We start from the raw sequence: 20,340 nt of genomic DNA on the forward strand, positions 1-20,340 counted from the left end.
CAAGGACCTTCCTCTTTTAGGCTTTATGTCACGCTTACCCACCTCAGCTCTTCTCCCCAGTACACTTTCACCATCTTCTTTTACCTGAAAATTTTTAAACAGAGTGTGCACAAGTGCATAGCTTTCAAGCAAGTTAGATCAGTCAGGTCTAGAACTTCAGACAACCCACACATGAGATATTTTCCTCACAATCTGAGTAGCAGTTCAGGCTGGGAGAAAACAGCAGTTCTATAGCAGAGCTGGGATTCTGCTAAGGGAGCACCTATAAAACACAGCAGCAATAACAAGTGCAAACTGCTCTTCACACCCCAGAGCTTTTGGCTGCCTGAAGAAGAGCCTTGGCAAACAGCAGCCATCTCTGGTTAGGTGAGCCTTAAGCCCATCATCATCTTCACACAATTCTCATTTCCTTCTATAACTGTAAGTTAAGTGGGAAGGAAGAGAAAGCACTGCTATGGAAGCAACACCCATGTTGCTTTAAATGTTAGCAGGCTGTATCAATTTGATTTTTCCTTCTCAGAGATGAGCCAAAGTAAATGACTGCACCAGAAATCTGAAGAATCTACCCCTATTATTTAATAATACTGTTTGCCACAGAGTATTAACACAGATCAGTGGAAGATCTGGAAGCTGCACAGATGTTTTTCTGAACAAGAACAGCTTGGTGAAAACACAGAATCAAATACTGGCCTTCCAAGGATTATGCTCAGAAGCAGCCATTTCAATAAAAAGCAGAGAAATTGTTTGCACTGGGCATTCCAGTAATTGCTCACAGAAGGGAAAAAGCAAAGCTGAACCTCATTTCTGCAGTGTGCTTGGCATCAACACACAGCACAGCAATGCCCAAAGCCAGCCAGAGTCTCTCCAAGGAAATGGATTTTTATTTTCACAGAGTGGAGCAGGCAGGAGAGGTCCCTGGCACACTCACCTCTCGGATGGCACCGTCACACACCCGGATCACGTTCAGGAATGTTGGCATGACCTGGGGCAGGAACTGCACACACTTCAGTCCAAGAGATTTGAAAATAAAGGTGATGGCCTGGACTACCATGGTGTGGTGTTGGGACAAGGATTGGTCTCGGAAAATTCTCATCAGTGCCACCATAGAGACAGCTGGGTAGAACTCATCCAGAGGGAGGTTGCCCATGTTCACCAACATCTCACTGGTGCTGTAGTCAGCTAGGAGAAAGAAGGCAGTGTCATGAGCTAGGCCTTAATATATCCTGAATATGGGTTCAGGAACACCTAGGTGTAAGTTGAAAACATGTACACTAACAATTCTTTAAGAAGAAGAAAAGACAAACTGGTAAAAAACAGTCAAGATCTGTTTGTAAATGATAAAGCTGTCTATTTGAAAGAAATTGAGATTAGCTTACAAGAATCCTGGCTGGATTTGGACTCTGAGAGGCTAACAGCTGAAGCATCTCGTGATTGATCGATCATGCCAATGTTCACTTTGTGTTTGTAAGGGTCCAAAGCACCCAGCAGCCCCAACACACGAATAGCCTGAAAAGACACAAAGACAATTCACCAGAACTTAATCACTAAAGCCAAAGACAACACTCAAACCCCCATATTTAAAAAGATCCTGATGGTTTAAGAGGCAAGATCTGGAATGAAAGTGACTGCCTGGAAAAAACAGTGCTTTCCATCCAGCTTCTGGAAGCCATTTCATTAACTTAATACATGCACTCTCTTATTTCTGCTTATTGCATTTTGCTCAGTCACAACAACATTCTCTCCCTCCCTGCCTCAAATCTATGCAGGCACATTTATTTGGCACCTCTCTCTTCCCAAAGAGCTTTGCTAAGTTAGTGGGATAGTTTCATGTTCATACCTCTCTGCGGGTGCCCTGGTTCTGCTCAGTCTTCAGGAAGTTCAGGAGCACCTCCAGCAAAGTTGGGTATTTCCTGTATGGTTCTACAACATAACCAGTGCTGGCCACAAGCTGTCCCAGTGTCCAAAGAGCCACCTGCAAAGATGAAGCCCAAAGAAGATTAGTTTTGAGCAGGGAATTTATTATGTCTTTTAATACATCAGTCATTCAACTTCTGTAAAGTTTCTTTGAGCATTTAAGGATCACACTGCAAATCACAGTCTATGCTGGAAAGCCTCTATGAAGAACATTTTTCTATAAGCAATAGTAAAGAAAGTAATAATCAACAATGTCTCAGGCTGTCACAATTGCTCTCACTCAGAGGTAAAATTCAAATAAACATTCAATTCAGCGAGTCCAAGCCTTCCAATAAAAACAGCTTTCTTTTCCTTCTTGTTTTTCCTCTGAATTATGTCACAACAGGCACTGTAAACACTCACCTGTGTACCATGACTATAACTCCACTAGAGACTGGAGTGATTTAAAGTTTCATTTTAGCAGCTATGATGGGATGTGTGGATATTTTGTTACAGCTATGGTCACATTTATGGTCAAGTTTAGCACAGTTGTAAACACTTACTTGTCTTTTAGCCAGCAGGGAGGAGTCCTGCAGCATATCCATAATTATAATGAAGAGCTCATCCACCCACTTCCTCATCTCCAGCCCACTGACCTATTGAAAGATAAAAATTCATCCTTCATCTAGCATTCCCAAAACCTTAACAAGCATGGCAAAGAGAGATCTGAAGTGTATCCCTACCTGTGCAAGCTCCCCTATGGTAGCCAGGACATTGTTAATCACACCTGGATTGGGATCTGGATCAGGATCTTTCAGTTTCACAATCAGTGCCTGGTGGATGACAGTGGGAGAAATCAGAATGTGTTTAAAGAGTACACAAAATTATCTTTCCTTTTGTTTACACCTGACCCCACAATCACAGTAAGAATTTCAACAGTAAAAGAAACTTGGGTGTCATAAACATTATGCAAATCTGGAATTAAACTGGGCTAAACTGTGCTTTCCTGTGAGTAACATCTACACCACTTGTAGATGTAGATTTGTAGATGTAGATTTGTTTTCTTTCCTGCTATGATGAAGCAAAAAGAACTGTAGTTCCTGAGGGTCATGTAACCACTTGCTGTCAGTTCATTCCAAAGTTACCAGGAAATGTAGAGACTCTACCTTCAGGATAGGCTCCATGTAGGGACGGATGAGGCGTGGAGCGTTGGAAACCAGGTGACCCAACATCCTGGCACTCTGCTCTTTGATTCTGCCAACCCCACTGTGCTCCAGCTCTGTTAGAATCTGCACAGGAGACAATGCAAGCAAGCAAACCAGAAAAATAAAGGCAGGTAAAAATTCTTTGCATTTCTTTCTGTCACAACTCAGGACTTGTAAAGGCTGTTCTACGTTGCACTCCGTAAATTAAGCTAAAATTAATTAGCATAAAAGTGATGGCTCTAAAATCTGTTTAAAATCTTTACAAAGAGGTACCACGCATTCACCCAGAAGCACCACACAACATTCTTCCTCAACAGAGATGGAAAGCACTCTGGCATGATAATTAAGGGTGAAATAATACCTGCTACCCTTCCTTTCCCTTTTAATACATCCAGAGAGCTACAGTCCAACCATGATCATGAGAAAGATCTGCTGAAACCCACTAAGCTGGGCAATAACTACTTTCCAAAAGAGATTGATTCCCCTCACTCTCCATGCACTTACAGCTAGATAGCCCAGTTCTTTAACACCACCTTAGTCTCAACATCAATGGCTCTGTTTTCCCTGCAGGAATCCCTCCTCCTCCTCACCTGGATTAACATCTTTCTAAGGAAAGGCATGACAAAGGCAGGGTTCATGCTGCTCAGGCGCCCCACAGTGCAGATGGCCAGCTCTCGGATCTCAAACACTTGATCATTCAGGGCCACAAAAAGAGCTTGCAGGTTCTCAGCCTGGGCAAGGTGAGCATCAAACCGCTCATCCAGAGAAGCCAAGACGCAGAAACGTATATCAGGGTCTGCAAGAACACATTTATTTCTCTTTAAATTTACTAAATTCCTGTTACTTTTTTTGCCTTTCCTCAAAAATTCTTCACAACAGCTTCCCTAGAGCAAGACATTACATCAGTGTTTCACACACAAAGCCCCAAGTCAGCACAGTGCCAATCTCTTGCCCCTGCAAGTGCCACTTTTGGATGCTACGTGGCAATCTGAGATAAGTTCAACTGAAAGAACAAAAAAAATCAAGTAAAAAGTTTCAACAAGAAGGACCAATTTCTTCCCAAACTGCAAAATTTAAGGCTGTGACTCAGAACAGCAGCAAAAGGAGTCTCAGTGCTCTGCTTAGTTCAAAGGATTACCAAGGGCACATCTGGAGCATTTTTTGCTAGTTTTCTATTAATTCCAAGAAACTGGGAGGCTTTCTTTTCTAATTTACCAAGAGTAACAGATTAGGTGTAGTGGCAAATATGTTCAAATTCTATTTGTATTTGTAACATCACCACCTGCTCACCTTTTAATGATAAAATTAACACGTGGTAGGAGAGCCCTTTTCTCTGAATCCCCCACTAACCTGGGTCAGTTATTCCAACCACAAGCAGCTTGCTGAGGACATCAGCCACGACCTGCACTGCTGTCTGACTGACCACGTGGGCATGGCCACTGATGAGGTGGATGGAGGGCGTGAGCAGGCGGGAGCAGGTGCGGGCGGCCTCCATGCGGATCTCCTTGTGCTCGCTGTTCAGGAAGTGATCCGCGCAATGCCGAACGAACTGAGTCAGGGAGTGGCCTGGAAAGAGGAAGATGGGTGGTTAAAACACAGGTTTACACCTCAGTTATCAGTTTCACCAGAGAATAGGAGTTTAAAGAACATGCTCCCAGAATTTTTCTGATATTTGTACTCTACTCCAATGCCCCAGTTGTTTCTTTCCCATATGCCTTTGCCCCCTGCTTCCTTATTTCACCACAAAATCAGGGGGTTTTGGGAAAGCTGCAAAAGGCAGGCTTCAGAGACAGCAGAACTGTGATTAGAGATACGTAGTAGCCATAAGATTGCTCAGCAGAAAAATTATGTAAGAAGTAGAAAAGTAAGAACAAATAGAATAATAGTCCACGTATTAATGTTTGTCTAGAATAACTCCTTAAGCTGCAGAAAAGTATATCTAGTGAGATATTAGGAAGTTTTAAGCTTAATAATGCAGCTCTGTGCATTGTGTTTTAAGGCTTACAAGCAGGTATTGTATTCAAAATAAGCAAGCATTGTTTTAACCAAAGGTATCTGTGCTTATAGTGATTGGATGGAGCTACTGTCAATGTGCTTTGGCTTTGTGTGATTGGTAAAAAAACTTTTAAAGTGAGTTGTAACATTAAGTTCTTGGTCTGCTGCCTGGGATGTGAGCTGATGGCTTCTTCCCATTGTCATAACCATGGAATGAGACTGATGCTGGAAAACAAAACAGCTCAAGGCACGTTCCTAGCAGTCCTGTCCTGTTGGTGATTTGTACAGCCCCCGGCTGGTGACACATCTCACCTTCAAACTCAAAGCTCCCCAGTGTGCGCAGGGCAAGGGTGATGCTCCCCACATCACTGGCCTCTGGGATGTTGGTGAGACTGGGGGAGGCCAGCTGGTGGGCAAGGCCCTTTGGCATGCCTGGATGTCTCAGAGGTTTGTGCATCAGAACAAGAGAGAGCATTTTCAGCAGCCCATCCTGGATATCCTTCTTCAGCTGTGGGATCTGACGGCTCAAGTCGTACAGCACGGCTGTCAGAGCAGGGCTGAGGGCAAGAAGCAAGCAAAAATTATTAGAAAAGAAACAATGATGTGCAAATTTCATCTTTTTGTTTATTTATGCCTTTGCCAATCAGAGATTGCATATGAGAGCAACACCTGCCAGCAGAGCACAGGGTCCTTGTGTGAGCTGAGGCATGAGGTGACCTTCCTGTAGAAACTGGGTGAGCAAAGTCCCAGGACTGCTGCACACAGCACTACATCAGCCAGTGGTGCTGGAAAACTGTTAAAATCTAAAAGATTTCTTACACTTTTGTTTTTTAAACCAAAAAGCAAACAAATTCACTTCCAGATGACAATATAATTTAAACAGCCTTGTGCTACCTGAAAACTTTCTCCACACCTTCCCATAATAACAACTTAATTAATTCCTCCAGTAAGAACTGTCAGCTACAAAGGTGAAAGAAGCCAGGAGCAAATATTCAGCACTTCAGCTCTCTTTCTTTGCCAGTTTGATATGACACAAGTCTGCTGGCTGTCAGATGCTGACAAAAATCTCACAGGTTGCTGCCAAATGAGTTTGAATAGTGGAAAATAAAGGAGAATACTTTTGGACTAGCTGTTCTACAACAAGATTTCTTTACTGAGATATGAATTCTCTTAAATAACAGACACATGAACAGTTCAAACATACCATTCTTCTCAAACAGCTATAGTGGTCTTCTGAAAGATCACTTATGTCAACTTAAAAGCAATAATCTTCCTTATCAATCTGAAAACTTTCAAGATCTCACTCTGTATGGCTGACAGTGCCATCCTGCAGCTAACAGCAATCCAGATTTATGCTCACCTCAGGCCCACAGCCAGCATAGGTTCCAAAAGCTCTTTGATGTCCTGCTGGATACTGGGTCCCATGGCTCGTGCCAGCATACTAATGCAGGTGAAGACTGTGGCATCAACCTGCACAGACTTCTGTCTCCTGGAAAAGGACCACAAAATTATAAGGAGCTGCTATTTTCCAAACATCTTCCTCATCCTCCTTTTGTGTTATCATTCTTACAGAAACACTTCTGATTTTAATTGAAGAATTTGATCTCACATTACAAAAATTACATAAAGAGCAAGTGTTTCCATTTCTTCCTCCAACTTCCACACACTTACTTGTGGGCAAAGTCCTTTGGGGGAAGAGCTGCTTTTATGATTTCAAGGACTTTTGGTAGGTAAGCTTGAAACTCAGACCTCACTGCCACAGAAAGCAAACCCAGGGCCTGGAAGGCTGCTGTTCGCTCCTTCTCCTTCTTCACACAACTGAGAACATGATTCATGGTGTCTGGAAGATACTGATCAGCTGCCCACAAGAGAAAACAATACAGATATTAGAATTCATTTAGGTTTATACAGCTGCATAACATTTCCAACTAAATCTTTACAAGTGTAAAACTAGAAAACAGACACAGTAATATTAAATTTGTTGATATGATCAGTGGCAAACATGTCACCATATAATAAATATTTCATACTACAGAAGGCTTTGTTTTTAAAAAGAAAAATCACCAGAATAAAAGAGCTATAAAACATCCCCACTGCAACAGGTTTTATACACATATAAGATCCAAGCATCTTGGTTTCATAGTGATTGATTGTAAATTTGGAATAATTAAGGCAAAAATTGTTACAACCAACCAAGACCAGCTTGGTGACTTGCCTCCAACTCTGATACTCTCCTAAACTTGCTTCATAAATCAACTAAACTGCTTTAAAGCTGGCAGGTATTTCCTAGCACATGCAACAGAGAAAAAGGAAGAGAACTGTAATAATATTTGGCATATACTGAGTCAGAAAATGAGAGAATTCTCCTCTAAGTCTGACATATTGAGGAGAAAACAGAAAAAGGAGGTTTTTATGTCTTATGGTATTGATCATCAAATTCTGAAAATAGACTTCTTCATCAGAGCAACGTTTTGGCATCAGCTATCAAGTCACACTTATGCAGAACATTCCCCAAGAGGAATGCACTCATCAGACAAGCACCACATTTGGTGTGCTGCACAAATTCATCTGGACCAGAGATCTGGATAACTTCCAGCCCAAACTCAGCAACATTTCTAACAGCCAAGCATTTGTCTTGTCACCTGTGAATGCTGAGGGACGGAAAGCGGCCAGTCGTGGGAGCAGATTGAGAACTGTCATCTGGATCAAAGAGTTTTTGCTGGTTCTGCACTTGAGAACCCACTGGCAGACCTGGAAGGAAATAGATTAGGCTTTAAGGGATGGCCATTGGCAGTAACACACAAATGTTTATTACCTGTGTGCTTTTAGGCATTCTACTGACATTCAGCTTCAGAGTCCCTCAAAGAAAAGGATAATCAAGACTGATTCCAAAGGAAATAAATAATTTCCCCCAAGACAGGCAGTTACAAAACCACAGTACATGTAAATATTGAGTTTTGAAGGTTCAGTTCAATACTAGCTGGTATTGCCTAAGTAAAAACACAGAGTGCAATTCCTCTGCAAGAACAGATGTTGAGAATGTTGGGAGACAAGCTGAAGAACAAATACATACTTGATCAAATTTCTCTTCCATCAGATCCCTGCAGCATCGACTTTCCACCAACGTAGATTTTACTGGGACAGGTGAGGTTGCAAAGCCCATAATTCCTTGGTGAGCACTGTACCCCAGGAGACCAGCCAAAGCATTTGACTGAGAGGGCTGAAGAGACTGAAAGCTTGTGAAGGGAGTGATGTGGCGAGGCTTGGTACTGAAGCCCATCAGGTCTTTGCAGTACTTGTCATGCACAAGCTGCTGCTGAGTGATCTCCTCCATCTCCTCTCTAAGGCGCTGCACAAAGCAGAGAAACATTAAAAAGTAATTAAGATACTCTTGTCACAGACATCTTTTATGAAAAATCCTTTCCTTAGGGTTTTTCCTCCTGAGAAGCTGAGAGGTCTCAGGAACAAAATGTAAACAATGATTATCTGCTGCTGTGGAATGCAACAGGTGCATCTGTGATTGGCCCATGTTGGTTGTTTTTAATTAATGGCCAATCACAGTGAGCTGGCTCAGACAGAGAGTCCAAGACACAAACCTTTGTTATCATTATTTCCTTTTCTATTCTTAGCCAGCCTTCTGATGAAATCCTGTCTTCTATTCTTTTAGTATAGTTTTAATATGATATATATAATAAAATAATAAATCAATCCATCTGAAACATGGAGTCAGAGCCCTGTCTCTTCCCTCAACCTCAGACCCCTGTGAACACTGTCACATACTCTCAGTACAGTATTACCCAAATCTCCTGAATAGCACCCTGTATAATCAATATTCAAATGACTGTAAAACATCAACTGAGTAAAATCCAGCAAAAGTATTTGAGTGTCTAACATGCAAGAGACTCCTCATTCCACAGAAAAAATATTTTTCATTGTATTTAATCAAGTTAATAGACTTTCCATTGGAGCTTATTAACTCCTCAGCCCAAACTTGTCCCTTTTATTTCTCTAACACACCTTAATGCTCGACTCCATGTTCAGATTTTTCCACCCAACAACCCCATTGCAACACTATGGGATATTTGCACAGCCTGCAGAGTTGCTATGCACTCTCAATCAATGCCCCTAATCACTCCTTTGCTCACCTCTCCCTCCATACTGCTGATTCTCACTAGCTCATTGAGGATCAGTAAGGCACCGTGGATTCGGTCATCACGATTCATTCCTTTCTCTTTGGCCAAAGTCTCATCAAAGCCCTTCTCAGCCTCTTCATATGTATGCTTGGGGGAAAAAAATAATAATCTCAGTGACAATGCAGAAACCAAGTCTGTGGAAATGAAGTAGTACTGCCAGTCAAGAGTTAGTGACATTCTGCATTTTCCAAGAGTAGCCACAAACCTCAATTGAGTAATAAAAGAAGTATAACACAATAAAATTCTGATTTACCCAAAAGTTGTGGACTCTGCTGCAGAGCATTTTCAGCAGCACTAATCAAACAGCATGGTATCAGCTTCATCACTGTCTGCAGTACTTATTTGATTACAAGAAATCCAAATTCATAACATCTGACTGCACTGCCTAAAACTTACTTGATATCACCAAGCTTGAATTCATGTGACAATGGCAGCAAAGGTTCAGCCAAAAGAATTCTTATCTTTCACACTTATGTTTTATCTACACTAATAAAACCCTCTACTAGTAAGAGATGACACTAGATAATTGCATGGCTATAAAACTAGGTCAAGTTCAACTGCTGAAGATGAGGTGCAGATAGAACAATGTAATCTTGAAGGAGTTAAATCTTGCTTATTTTTGCAGCAGTAAGCTAAAGGAGCTACTCACTTTAGAAGCCATTATGTTTTCAACCCTTTCATGGAGAGGCAGTTTTTTAACTGATAAAGGTGACACGTTCTTAGCTTAGCCAGCTCTTCTGAAAACTGGCATTTCAACAAGGGGCTGCTTGAACACAAAGTTATTTTCTTACTCTGTACCACTGGGGTTTCTGCATCTCTTTTGGCTCCCGTTGTGTGGTGAGGATAAGGCAGGCTCTTAAGGCAGAGACAGCTCCCTCTCGGATGGCCTGCTTGGGATCCCACACAGCCACAAAGATATTGTCAAAGAATGGCTGCACTTGCTGGAAGAAGAAGGTGGGCACGCTGATGGCCAGCTCCCGCAGGACAAGGACCTGCACGGGGGGAGGGAAACAGTAACAATCTGAAAGATGAGCACACAAACCTCATAACTTTTACAGTGCAGTACCATTTGTTTAGACTGTGGATGTCTGTGAGCTTTTCCATCCCCACACTGACATAACAGTGTCATGCTCTTCATTAATCACTGGGTTAATGGAGAAGCAATGAAGCAGCACTCTGTCTGCCATGAGGGCATTACAGATTCTCAAACACGGACTGGCAACCATTCCCACCCTGACCAAGGCTTTTCTGCAGATTTCTGTGCATGTTTCCTACCACTGTTCACTAACCCCAACTATTTGATGACAACAAAAAAGGCATCACTTACAGCTGCATGTCTACGACCTTCATTCCTGTCAGCTCCCAGCCACTCCAGAGCTCGTTTCACCTCAAACTCCACATACTCAGCTGTGAAGGTGTCACCAGCCATTGCAAGCCTCCCAATAGCCTTGGAAGCCATCTCCATCACAACAGGGTCATTGGATGGCAGGAGGTTCCTCAGGTAGTTGGCAAACCTGCCGATACGGGTGGCATTACCTCCTTCAACACCGATAAGACTCGCTGCAGAGAAAGGGAGCAACGCTGCAGTTTGCATGTGCTGCAGTTCTCCCAAGAGTCACTGAGGCAGACAGTGGGTAATCCCTGGATGACTGCTAGTATTCCTTAAAGACTCCCATTAAGCCCCCCTAAATTGCAAATCCACACAAAAAATAAAAAAAAAAAATCAAGCACAGGAAAGGGCCACCATTTGTAAAAACCGGAACTTTTTAAGTGAGTGGAAAAATGCACCTGGTAGCCTCATAAATTTCACAATTTTTAGTTTTAGAAGAGGAAAAATTAATTCACCCTGGGATCACAGAACTGTTCCTAATAGAAAGACATCCATCTGCATGCAACTGCTGTAGCTAGTCCACCTCACAAGAAAAGTCAAAGACTGAACACCCAAGGAAATGCTCTGTTCCTCAGTCCCAGAGACTGTCTCTCCTGGAGAGGGTGGAGGCAATTCATCAAACACCAGCATGGCAGAAGCTTTCACTGCCAGTGCCTGGGCTGTATCTGTTTTGTAGATAAAGTGTCCAAGGTTGCCAAACTGGCACCTTTCACTAAATTCACAAAACAACTTGAATGTGATACTGTCAGCTTAAGAACTGATGTTATCAATAAAGATTCCTCTAAGGGATTTACACTGCCTTCAAACACATTGGGACTGGATGATTCTGTCTAGGGCCTAAACCATAAACATCTCCTTGGCTATTTAAAAAGTAACTGCTACAATACAGGCTGCTTCCAAAGTATTTCTGCAAGCTGACTTCCCCAAGAGTGGGGATTCAGGCAGCTGTGAAATCTCAGAGCACACAGCCAGAGCCACTAATGGAGAGGCTGATCAGAATCAAAGCAGAAGCTCTGTGAGCCCCTCTTGGGGATGGAAGTTGACAGGGAAATTTAAATAACAAGAATCTCTCCAGATGGAAGAGAGTTGAGAAAGTCAGCCTACCATGAAACATATAAAGGGGCAGCACAAGGTGCTCTCAGCTGAGCTCCAGAACAGAATTTTCATGTGCTCAGCATTCACAATTGATGCTCAACTCCCAGAAGAGCTCAGGGCCCATTAAGTACCAGGTTCTCAGCCACTCTCAGTAGCTCCCATGCTGACACTTCACACAGATTTTCAGAGCCAGCAACCAGAACACACCCAGTATCCTGAGCTGTCAGACATCAGGCCCCAACCACAAAAGCTCATTCCTTTTGAAAATCTTTCCTTAAAGTTAGCTGCATGAAGAGAAAACTCAGCAGAAGCATTATGCACTTTCACTTACCTATAGCCAGAATGCCACCCTTCCTTTCATTTGCATCAGAGCTGGAGACCAGCTCAAATATGTGATGGTTCAGCTGATCATAAAACCTGGTGGATTCTTCCTGACTCATCTGTAAAAGCAAAAAGTTCAAATCAGCTTTCAGCATTCTCTCTCTCCCCTCTGCTCCAAAACCTCCATAAAGACAATGCTTCTTATGCCACTTAAAGAGAAAGAAATTAAATCAAAATACATTACAAGCTCAAAATAATTTCTCTTATTTGTGAGCTATATGCAGCAAGTTTACTTATTCTGGTACACCTTTTGTGTCACCAACTTGCTCACCTCTCCTCCATGCCAGGGGGCAGAGATAAACTCTCTGTGTACCCCATCTCCTCATTCCAAAAATCTCCATTTCCAAGGTAGCCACCCCATTCCTCTCCAGAAGGACAAATAATTCCACTTGCAGCACCCACCTCACGCAGCTCCATGGTGACATAATGCTGCAGGTCCTTGGCAGCTTTGGCCCTTGTCTCCTCGCTGCGACTCTTCAAGCCATTGGCAAATTGTTGGAGGATGGACACAGTACCCGACATGGTGGCACTGTGCTGGGGCTCAGGGGCATCAAGTCCTGTAAATTCTTCAGAGAGACACATTTCTTACTGCTTGAGTTGAAATCTCTGAGCTTCTTTCTTAAGGCTGTCCCTCCTGACAGTTCTCAAAATACCCGTAAAGATGCTGTGTTGGTAACTATAAAATTAAAAGTAATGACTGTATTCCTTAGGCATTACGCTCCATGATAAAAGTGTATCATTCCATATCACAACTCCCAGCCCTCCCTCTAGCTCCTCAAATACCAAAATACATCACAGTAAGTGATCTAATCCTAAGTCAAGGGTAATGCAACAGTTGAAAACCAGCAGGGTGAAATTAGGGTTTGTAATCACCTATAATAAGTAAGCACAACCATTCCCAGGATTATATCACTATCATATGCCCTCCCTGAACACTTCCATCCAAGTTTCTTCTCAGAAACCTCAGTGTGACACCAACACAAGAAAAGCTCAGCACTGGCAAGTGTTACATCCTCCAGCAGATATTTAGAGATGGGAAGTCCAGTTATAGCAACACCAATCATTGCAACACGGGGGTTCCTAGCACGACACATAAACAAACTTTCTCAGCAGCTTTTCTTTATATCAAAAACATTTCAGACGCTTGACGCTCCCCCCCACTCCCCGATGTTCAGATTATATAAGACCAAAGCAAGCACTAACACCAGAACTTCAACTGTTTCTCCCCAAATATTCCACAAGCGGATTCACAGCTGTCCAGCGGGACCATGGGCGAGCTGGCGGCTGGCAGGAGCCCAGCAGAGGCTCCCCGGATCAAAGAGCAGCTGGGGGATCGCTGCCGCCCATCAACCCAGCCCGGGGGCAGTTCCTGGGAGTCCCTCAGGGCCACAGAGCGCAGCGGGCGGGACGCGGCAGGCCCGAGTGCGGGGGGAGCCCCGCAGGCCGAGCGTGAGGGAGGGGTGAGGCGGGGCGAGGCGGGCACGGCCGCGCGGCCGGGAGCTCGGGCAGGGCGGGGAGCGGGAGGTGAGGGGAAGGGGAGCCGATGATGATGATGAGAGGCACCGCCGCCCTCACTCACCCGCCGCCGCCTCCCCTACTCCGGGCCCCGGGCCCCCTGCCTGCCCCGCCGCCGCGCCTGCAGCGCCGGCGAGCCGCGGCTGGCCAATGGGATCTCGGGAATGCAGTGATCGGCATCACATCTGACCAATAGGAAAAGGGAAAGGGGGAAGAAGACCTGGAAGCTCCGCCCCTTCCCCAAGGAACAGCAAGGACAGTCGGGTTTTGACCAATCATCAAGGCAGTAGTGACTGAGTGGCAGCGCATCTGACCAATAGAATGGCTGGGTTTACTCAGTAGGCCCACCCTCCCGATGCCGGCTTCCGCCCTTCCGTGAGGTGCCGGCTATGGCCGGGCTGCAGCATGGGTATAGGGTAGAACAAGCGGCTTTGCTTGAGCTGGGCACTGTTCCGCGTGACATCCTGGTCTCTAAACCGGAGAGACATGGATTTGATGGATAGACTATTCGTTGGATAAAGAACTGGCTGGATAGCCGCACGTAAAGAGTTGCGGTCAGCGGCGCATTGTCCGCATCGAGACCAGGGACAAGCAGTGTCCCTCGGGGGTGGTACTGGGGCTGACAGTATTCATCAACTTTGTCGGCGACAGTGGGATTGAGGCACTCTCAGCAAGTGACACCGAGCTGTGTGGTGCTGTTGTGAAAGAAGACACGGTTGTGTGGAGATCTCAGAGCAGCCTCTGGAGGGACATACAAGGAGGGACTCTTAACCAGGAACAAGGGGGAATGGGTTCAGACTAGAAGAGAGGAAATGTAGGAAAATGTTTGGGGAGATCCTGGCATAAGCTGCCCAGAGAAGCTGTGGCTGCCCTATCCACGGAAGTGTCCAAGGCCATGTGGGAGCAGCCTGGGCCAGCGGAAGGTGTTCCTGACATGACAGGGGTGACACGAGAGGAGCTTGAAGGCTTTAAGTTCCTTCCCGGCAGAAGCCATGCTACGGTGTAAGCCCTGCGCATGCGCACAGGCAGCAAGGCGCCGCCGTGCCCGGTGTGCTCCGCTGAAATGTGTCCGGCCGTGCCCATGACAGCGGCCATGGCTGACACGGCTGTGTCTGCGCCAGATTTCGGGCGCTCCGTGGCGGCTCTGACATGAATCGTGGTGCTGCCGCGTGCTGCGGGGTGAGCCCGTCGCCGCCGCGCATGACGCCGTGCGCCGCTTCGTTTTCCTTTTAATTTGTCCGCCGGGGCGGTGCCGGCAGGTGCGGAACTCTTCGCACACGGCCGCGGGGGTGGCGGGGCCGGGCAGGCTGGCGGTCTCGCAGGGCGGGTAATGGCGGCGCCCTGGCGTCTCCCTCAGGCCGCCATAGCGGCGGCGCCCCCAGCTCCCCCCGGGCCCCGCTAACGCGCGGCCCTTCCCCTTCCAGGTGCTGCTGCTGCGAGACGGCGGGGCGAGCATGGGACCGGCAGAGCTGGTGCAGAAGATCAGTATCAGCGCCGAGAGCCCCCGCGGGAGCGAGAGCGGCGGCGCGGCCTTGGCGGGCGCGGACGGGGCCGCCGGCGGCAGCTGGAGACACAAGTGCGCGGCCTATGTGCTGGCGCTCCGGCCGTGGAGCTTCAGCGCCTCGCTCACCCCTGTGGCGCTGGGCAGCGCCCTGGCGTACCGGGCTGAGGGAGCGCTGGACCCGGGGCTGCTGCTGGGCAGCGCCGTGACCGTGCTGGCCGTGCACGGGGCCGGTAACCTGGTCAATACCTACTATGACTTCTCCAAAGGCATCGATCACAAGAAGAGTGATGACAGGACGTTGGTGGACCAGATTTTGGAGCCGCAGGATGTAGTGCGGTTTGGAGTCTTTCTCTACACCGTGGGCTGTGTCTGCGCTGCTGGGCTCTACGCGGTCTCGACGCTCAAGCTGGAGCACCTGGCCCTGATTTACTTTGGAGGACTTTCCAGCTCCTTCCTTTATACCGGAGGTGAGTGCTGCACCCTGCTTCTTGTGAATCTGAATGTAGAAGTGATAGAATCAGCTGAATGGTCAAGATGTTTCTAGAAGACACACGTGATCTGTCTAATGGAATAAAATATTTGTGGTATTTCCTGAAGTGCTGGTATGTAAACTTGTATTCTTTACAATTGAATGTTGTGGGAAGAGTTATACCAAGATCTTCAGTTGCATCGTGGTGTTGAGGCATTATTGTTTAGATATATGGATTTAGATGCTTATCAGAACTGTTGCTGAATCTTTTTGTGAAGTTTATCTCATGTCCTTTAGCAGTGTAGCTAATGGCACATTTTCTTTCCTTTGGTGGGAATGTTACTTTGCTTTGTTATTCTTTAGATGGAGCTTCACTGTGAATGCTTTATAGTACAGTTTGGGATTTTTCTTAATAAGACAAGGATATTTCAGTGCCATCCTGTGTTGGATAGATACAAACATCATTAGTAGGAGAAGGAAAAGCAACTCAGTTTCTAACTGTCAGACTTTCAGTTATGTGCATTTCCCTGAAAGCATCTTGCCAGTTTTGCACTTCATTCTGAGCATTTTCTGTATTTCTTCAGGATCAGGTTCTAGTGTGCATGATCACACTAAAAAGTACCTTATTTCTAAAGGTTTCTGCAGAGACAGGTATTTCTAGGTGGGTATTGAAACCTGGCCTATTTTATTTGCTGGGAAACCCAGATGAAGACAGGAATGATGGATCTGACTCCATGTTCTCAGAAGGCTAATTTATTACTTTATAATACTATATTATACTTAAGAATACAGAAAGGATACTTTAAGGTTCTTCCTAACTAAGGATACTTACTGAATGCTAAAAAGATAATAATGAAAACTTGTGACTCTTTCCAGAGTCCTGACATAGCTTGGCTGTAATGGGCCAAAGAGTCAAAACAACTCACACCAAAATCCAATGAAACAATCACCTGTGGGTAAACAATCTCCAAACACATTCCACACTGGAGAAGCAAATGAAATAAGGATTGAGGATTCTCAGCTTCCCAGGAGAAAAATCCTGGGCAAATGGATTTTTTTTCAGACAATGTGAATGCCACAGTGGCCCTCAGTTTTTGTTACATTGTTTGTCTGGAGAAATTCTTATCTTAGAAATAACATGTTTCTTGTCCATAGCTACATGTGTTTTGGTTGTTTTGTAGTATTCCTGTGGGAAAGGCTGAACTGTTATGTCTCCATTCTCTTCTGTCATTTGAATTATTCAACAATGCTTGATTTTATTCTTGTCTTGCCACAGGAATTGGATTTAAGTACGTTGCCCTTGGCGATGTGGTGATTCTGATCACCTTTGGGCCCCTGGCTGTGGAGTTTGCCCACGCAGTGCAGGTGGGTTACCTGTCCCTGACCCCCCTGCTCTACGCTGTCCCCCTGGCCCTCAGCACCGAGGCCATCCTGCACAGCAACAACACCCGGGACATGGAGTCAGACCGGCAGGCTGGGATTGTCACCTTGGCCATCCTCATCGGCCCCACCTTCTCCTACATGCTCTACACTGTGCTGCTCTTCCTGCCCTACCTGATTTTCTGTGTGCTGGCCACACGTTACACCATCAGCATGGCGCTGCCCCTGCTCACCATCCCCATGGCATTCTCACTGGAGAGACAGTTCCGCAGCCAGAACTTCAACAAAATTCCTCAGAGGACAGCCAAACTCAATCTGCTGCTGGGCCTTTTCTATGTTTTTGGCATTACATTGGCACCAGCTGGTGCTCTGCCCAAACTGTGAAAAGAGCTGTAGGGTGAAGCTTCATAATTCACTCTTCATGCCAATTAACATGGATGTTATGAATAAATGGCTCATTATGCACTGTGAGAAGAATGGAAAGACCACCTTGCACTGTTGGTAGTGAATGTTATGATTTCTGGTCTCGGATAGCTTATACAACACAGCTTATACTGTCAAAAAAGTGATTTATCAGTTCTGTAGAAGGGGAGAACTGTGTGGTTTTGCTTTGAGGAACAAGGTGACATAAAGTCGAGGAAATGTTTAAAGAACCTCATCCTTTTGCTGCCTAACTTTGTCACTGTCAGTTCAATGAGAGATAGACCCTCAAATCACACTCCCCATTCACTTCACAAGCACAATGATTCCTCTTATAACTTTTATTTTTATAGTGGTGAAGGAGCCCAGTGGGTCCCATATGGGAATCAGAAAACACTGCCAAATGTTTAGTATCACAATGTAGGTGCCATTAATTCACTCTCTTGTAAGTGTATTTCATCCTTATCTGTAGTATGTTTTAAGTTTTGTTTTGCTTTTCCTAGCCAAATTTTGAGCTTTTATTTCCAAGCCCCCTGAAATGCACTAGATATTGATTCATGAACTATTGCTTCTGCTTGTCCCATACAGTCTAGAAATGTCAGAGTTATAAATCTCTGTGGGTTGTAGTGCTAAAATGGAGCACAAATAGCCCACTGCACAAACTTTAGGCCAAAACCAGTAAATCTGTATTCTGCTACAAAAGCTGAAGCTGTAAATGCAAACCATGCAACTGGAAAGCCCTTAATGGGTACAAAACCAAATGGTTTCCATTTTTGTATTTGCTTAGAATTTACTTTCTGTAATGGCAAGTTTTGAGTTAGGAGGAGCTGACAGAGTGCCAAATTTCTCTGAGTAGCTATGGATTAATGGATACATAGGTGGAAAAAAATTCCTGATGTTAAAATAGCTTTTTTTTTTTCCCAGTTTGTTTTTCTCTGTTTATTTAGAGTATTATTCATAGTCTTGTTATAAGAAGCCCGGTTCACCAAAGAAGAAAGATATATTGTTAGATAAAACAAATCTGGATTATTGCATTGGCTCTGCATAAAAATTAGGACTGGAAACTGGAATAAACCAATTTTGTTAACAAGATTTTCCTAATGGAGTCCAGAGTTTGTGTCACTGAATCACAGTTAAGAGATCTCTGAAGGGAAGTTCCCCACTCTATACCTTACAGCATTGCTCTGTTTTCTCCTGCAGATCTTGCCACTTGCTGTTCATGTGGCCCTTTGGAGAGCTGATTGTTTCAGCAGCTGTGTGAAAAACATGCCAAACACAATGGGGAAAGAAATATGTGCCTTCCAGTGCAAAGCTGGATTTGATCCACAACACATTACTTAGTGGCAACTGAATTCTCTTCTGAGTTATTTAGTACCTGTGCACAGATTTTCCTGAAAAGCTTCTTTGCAGGAGCTGTGATAAGCTCAGAGGGATTGACACAGGTGTTGAACTAGAGCTCCTGGTGCCAGCCACGGCCTTGCTTTTGAACAACTGTGTGAACCATTTTACACAGGAGCAATAAAGTAGCAATAAACTCACATGGATCTGTCACAGGTGAGTTATGTCCTCATGGAGTAAATCTGAAAGAGCCAAGTGTGCCATCAGTGGGTTGTACTGGCAGCACTAAAGCTGAGTTGATGGTACCAGATTACATGGCACAGCTATTTAGAGATTCATTTTATGGCTTCATGTTATCCAGTGTTACCCAGCAGTTATACCTGAGCTGTAGTTAATGGGGAGGAGTCTTTGCAGGCCTATTTAATGAGCCACACTTTCATCTTTTATTTATTAAAATGAGCAGATGATCTCTCTAATCTGGCTAGGCACTGGACAAGAAGAGATGCACTTCAGCAGCTGCTTGCTACAGCAAAATACTTGTTAGGATTAAAAACACAAGGAGAAAATGCAAGAGTTCAGCTCAGATGGAGGGAGATATCCAGAAGGTTTGGAAACTATTCAATGCAGGTATACACAACAGTTTCTACTGTTGCTTCTTTGTGGACCTACAGAATGAAGAAGAACCAAGCTCCAATATCCATTTCACATTTCTGCAAACCAATAGCTTTTGTAGGGATAAGTAAGGGCTGAGCTGACAAATCTGTTAACCTTGCAATTGGGGATATTCAAGTTTATTGGGTTAATCCTGCCCTTTGTGGCAGCTGTGTGCTTCATTTTAGGATAGCTTGGTTTTTAATAGCTTTCCATTTCAAAGAATGGTTAGTTATCTTTACTTCTTTTACAAGAACTAGAGCACTCCAACTAAATTCCTTAAAGTAACTTGGCTTGTGTCTTTGATAACTGTAATTGTAATAATGGGAAGATCATTGGAGTATGTAACTCTTACTGTATCTTGACTGCCTATCTTGACTAGTAGGATACTTTCTACTTAGGGCTAGAAAGGACCAGTGCTTTTTGTTACTAAGATGAAACAGCTCATTATTACAGAAATATATGTGTGGAACACTTTCTGAGGTAGGGGGAATTAAAAGTATTTAATAGTAAAACTGAGATGAAAATTTGGTAATTTCTTACTAGCAGATGCTGGTTGCCTCCAATTCCCTCTCTTTGAAAACAGTATCATTCCAGGTTCTTGAGGATATTAGTAATAACTAACACATTCTTCACCATGGTTTTGATGAAGTCATTTAACTTCTCTGTGTCTCAGAAAACAGCTAATTTTTGCCTAACTTACAGGGTAGCTGAGCTGACATCATTGTCCTAAAGAGCTTTGAAAGTAAAAGTAAAAAGTTTTATCTCTGTGCTTTCCAAAAGGCTTGTTAGTACTAGAAAACATTTTAGATACAAACTAACATAAAGGGTGACTTAACAATTTAATTAGGCCAAAATAATCTTCATATATAATCAGTGAGTGGTAAGAGAGGTTCATTTATTGGTTTGCT

The 20,340-nt window shown here is 44.3% G+C and overlaps 2 protein-coding genes across 2 annotated transcripts in view; one reads left to right on the forward strand and one right to left on the reverse strand.

Moving 5' to 3' along the window:
* Positions 1-13,779, reverse strand: part of MTOR (mechanistic target of rapamycin kinase) — a 73,018-nt gene extending 59,239 nt beyond the window's left edge. The window contains exons 1-20 of the mRNA XM_058818885.1: positions 13,732-13,779; positions 12,555-12,718; positions 12,103-12,211; positions 10,614-10,846; positions 10,078-10,278; positions 9,239-9,373; positions 8,167-8,442; positions 7,736-7,844; positions 6,765-6,951; positions 6,454-6,582; positions 5,406-5,650; positions 4,449-4,664; positions 3,689-3,894; positions 3,060-3,182; positions 2,637-2,726; positions 2,457-2,549; positions 1,838-1,972; positions 1,377-1,506; positions 929-1,179; positions 43-84 (exon numbers count right to left, since the gene is read on the reverse strand). Coding sequence (XP_058674868.1) covers positions 43-84; positions 929-1,179; positions 1,377-1,506; positions 1,838-1,972; positions 2,457-2,549; positions 2,637-2,726; positions 3,060-3,182; positions 3,689-3,894; positions 4,449-4,664; positions 5,406-5,650; positions 6,454-6,582; positions 6,765-6,951; positions 7,736-7,844; positions 8,167-8,442; positions 9,239-9,373; positions 10,078-10,278; positions 10,614-10,846; positions 12,103-12,211; positions 12,555-12,674 — 3,030 coding nt within the window. The 5' untranslated portion in view covers positions 12,675-12,718; positions 13,732-13,779. The remainder of the gene's footprint in view (positions 1-42; positions 85-928; positions 1,180-1,376; positions 1,507-1,837; positions 1,973-2,456; positions 2,550-2,636; positions 2,727-3,059; positions 3,183-3,688; positions 3,895-4,448; positions 4,665-5,405; positions 5,651-6,453; positions 6,583-6,764; positions 6,952-7,735; positions 7,845-8,166; positions 8,443-9,238; positions 9,374-10,077; positions 10,279-10,613; positions 10,847-12,102; positions 12,212-12,554; positions 12,719-13,731) is intronic.
* A 1,318-nt stretch (positions 13,780-15,097) lies between these two features.
* On the forward strand, positions 15,098-18,532 carry UBIAD1 (UbiA prenyltransferase domain containing 1). Its single transcript, XM_058818681.1, has 2 exons — positions 15,098-15,638; positions 16,917-18,532. Exons 1-2 carry the CDS (start codon positions 15,122-15,124, stop codon positions 17,402-17,404), a joined length of 1,005 nt encoding a protein of 334 aa, XP_058674664.1. The 5' UTR covers positions 15,098-15,121; the 3' UTR covers positions 17,405-18,532.
* The last annotated feature ends 1,808 nt before the right edge of the window (positions 18,533-20,340 follow it).

The sequence above is a fragment of the Ammospiza caudacuta genome, chromosome 22, assembly GCF_027887145.1.
Source record: "Ammospiza caudacuta isolate bAmmCau1 chromosome 22, bAmmCau1.pri, whole genome shotgun sequence".
Taxonomy (NCBI): Eukaryota; Metazoa; Chordata; class Aves; order Passeriformes; family Passerellidae; genus Ammospiza; species Ammospiza caudacuta.

What these genes read in the sequence shown, in the direction of transcription:
- UBIAD1 (XM_058818681.1), top strand. Translation starts at nt 15,122, where the DNA reads ATGGGACCGGCAGAGCTGGTGCAGAAGATCAGTATCAGCGCCGAGAGC. An exon ending in CTCCTTCCTTTATACCGGAG is followed by an intron (nt 15,639 to 16,916) that starts GTGAGTGCTGCA and finishes GTCTTGCCACAG; the next exon opens with GAATTGGATTTAAGTACGTT.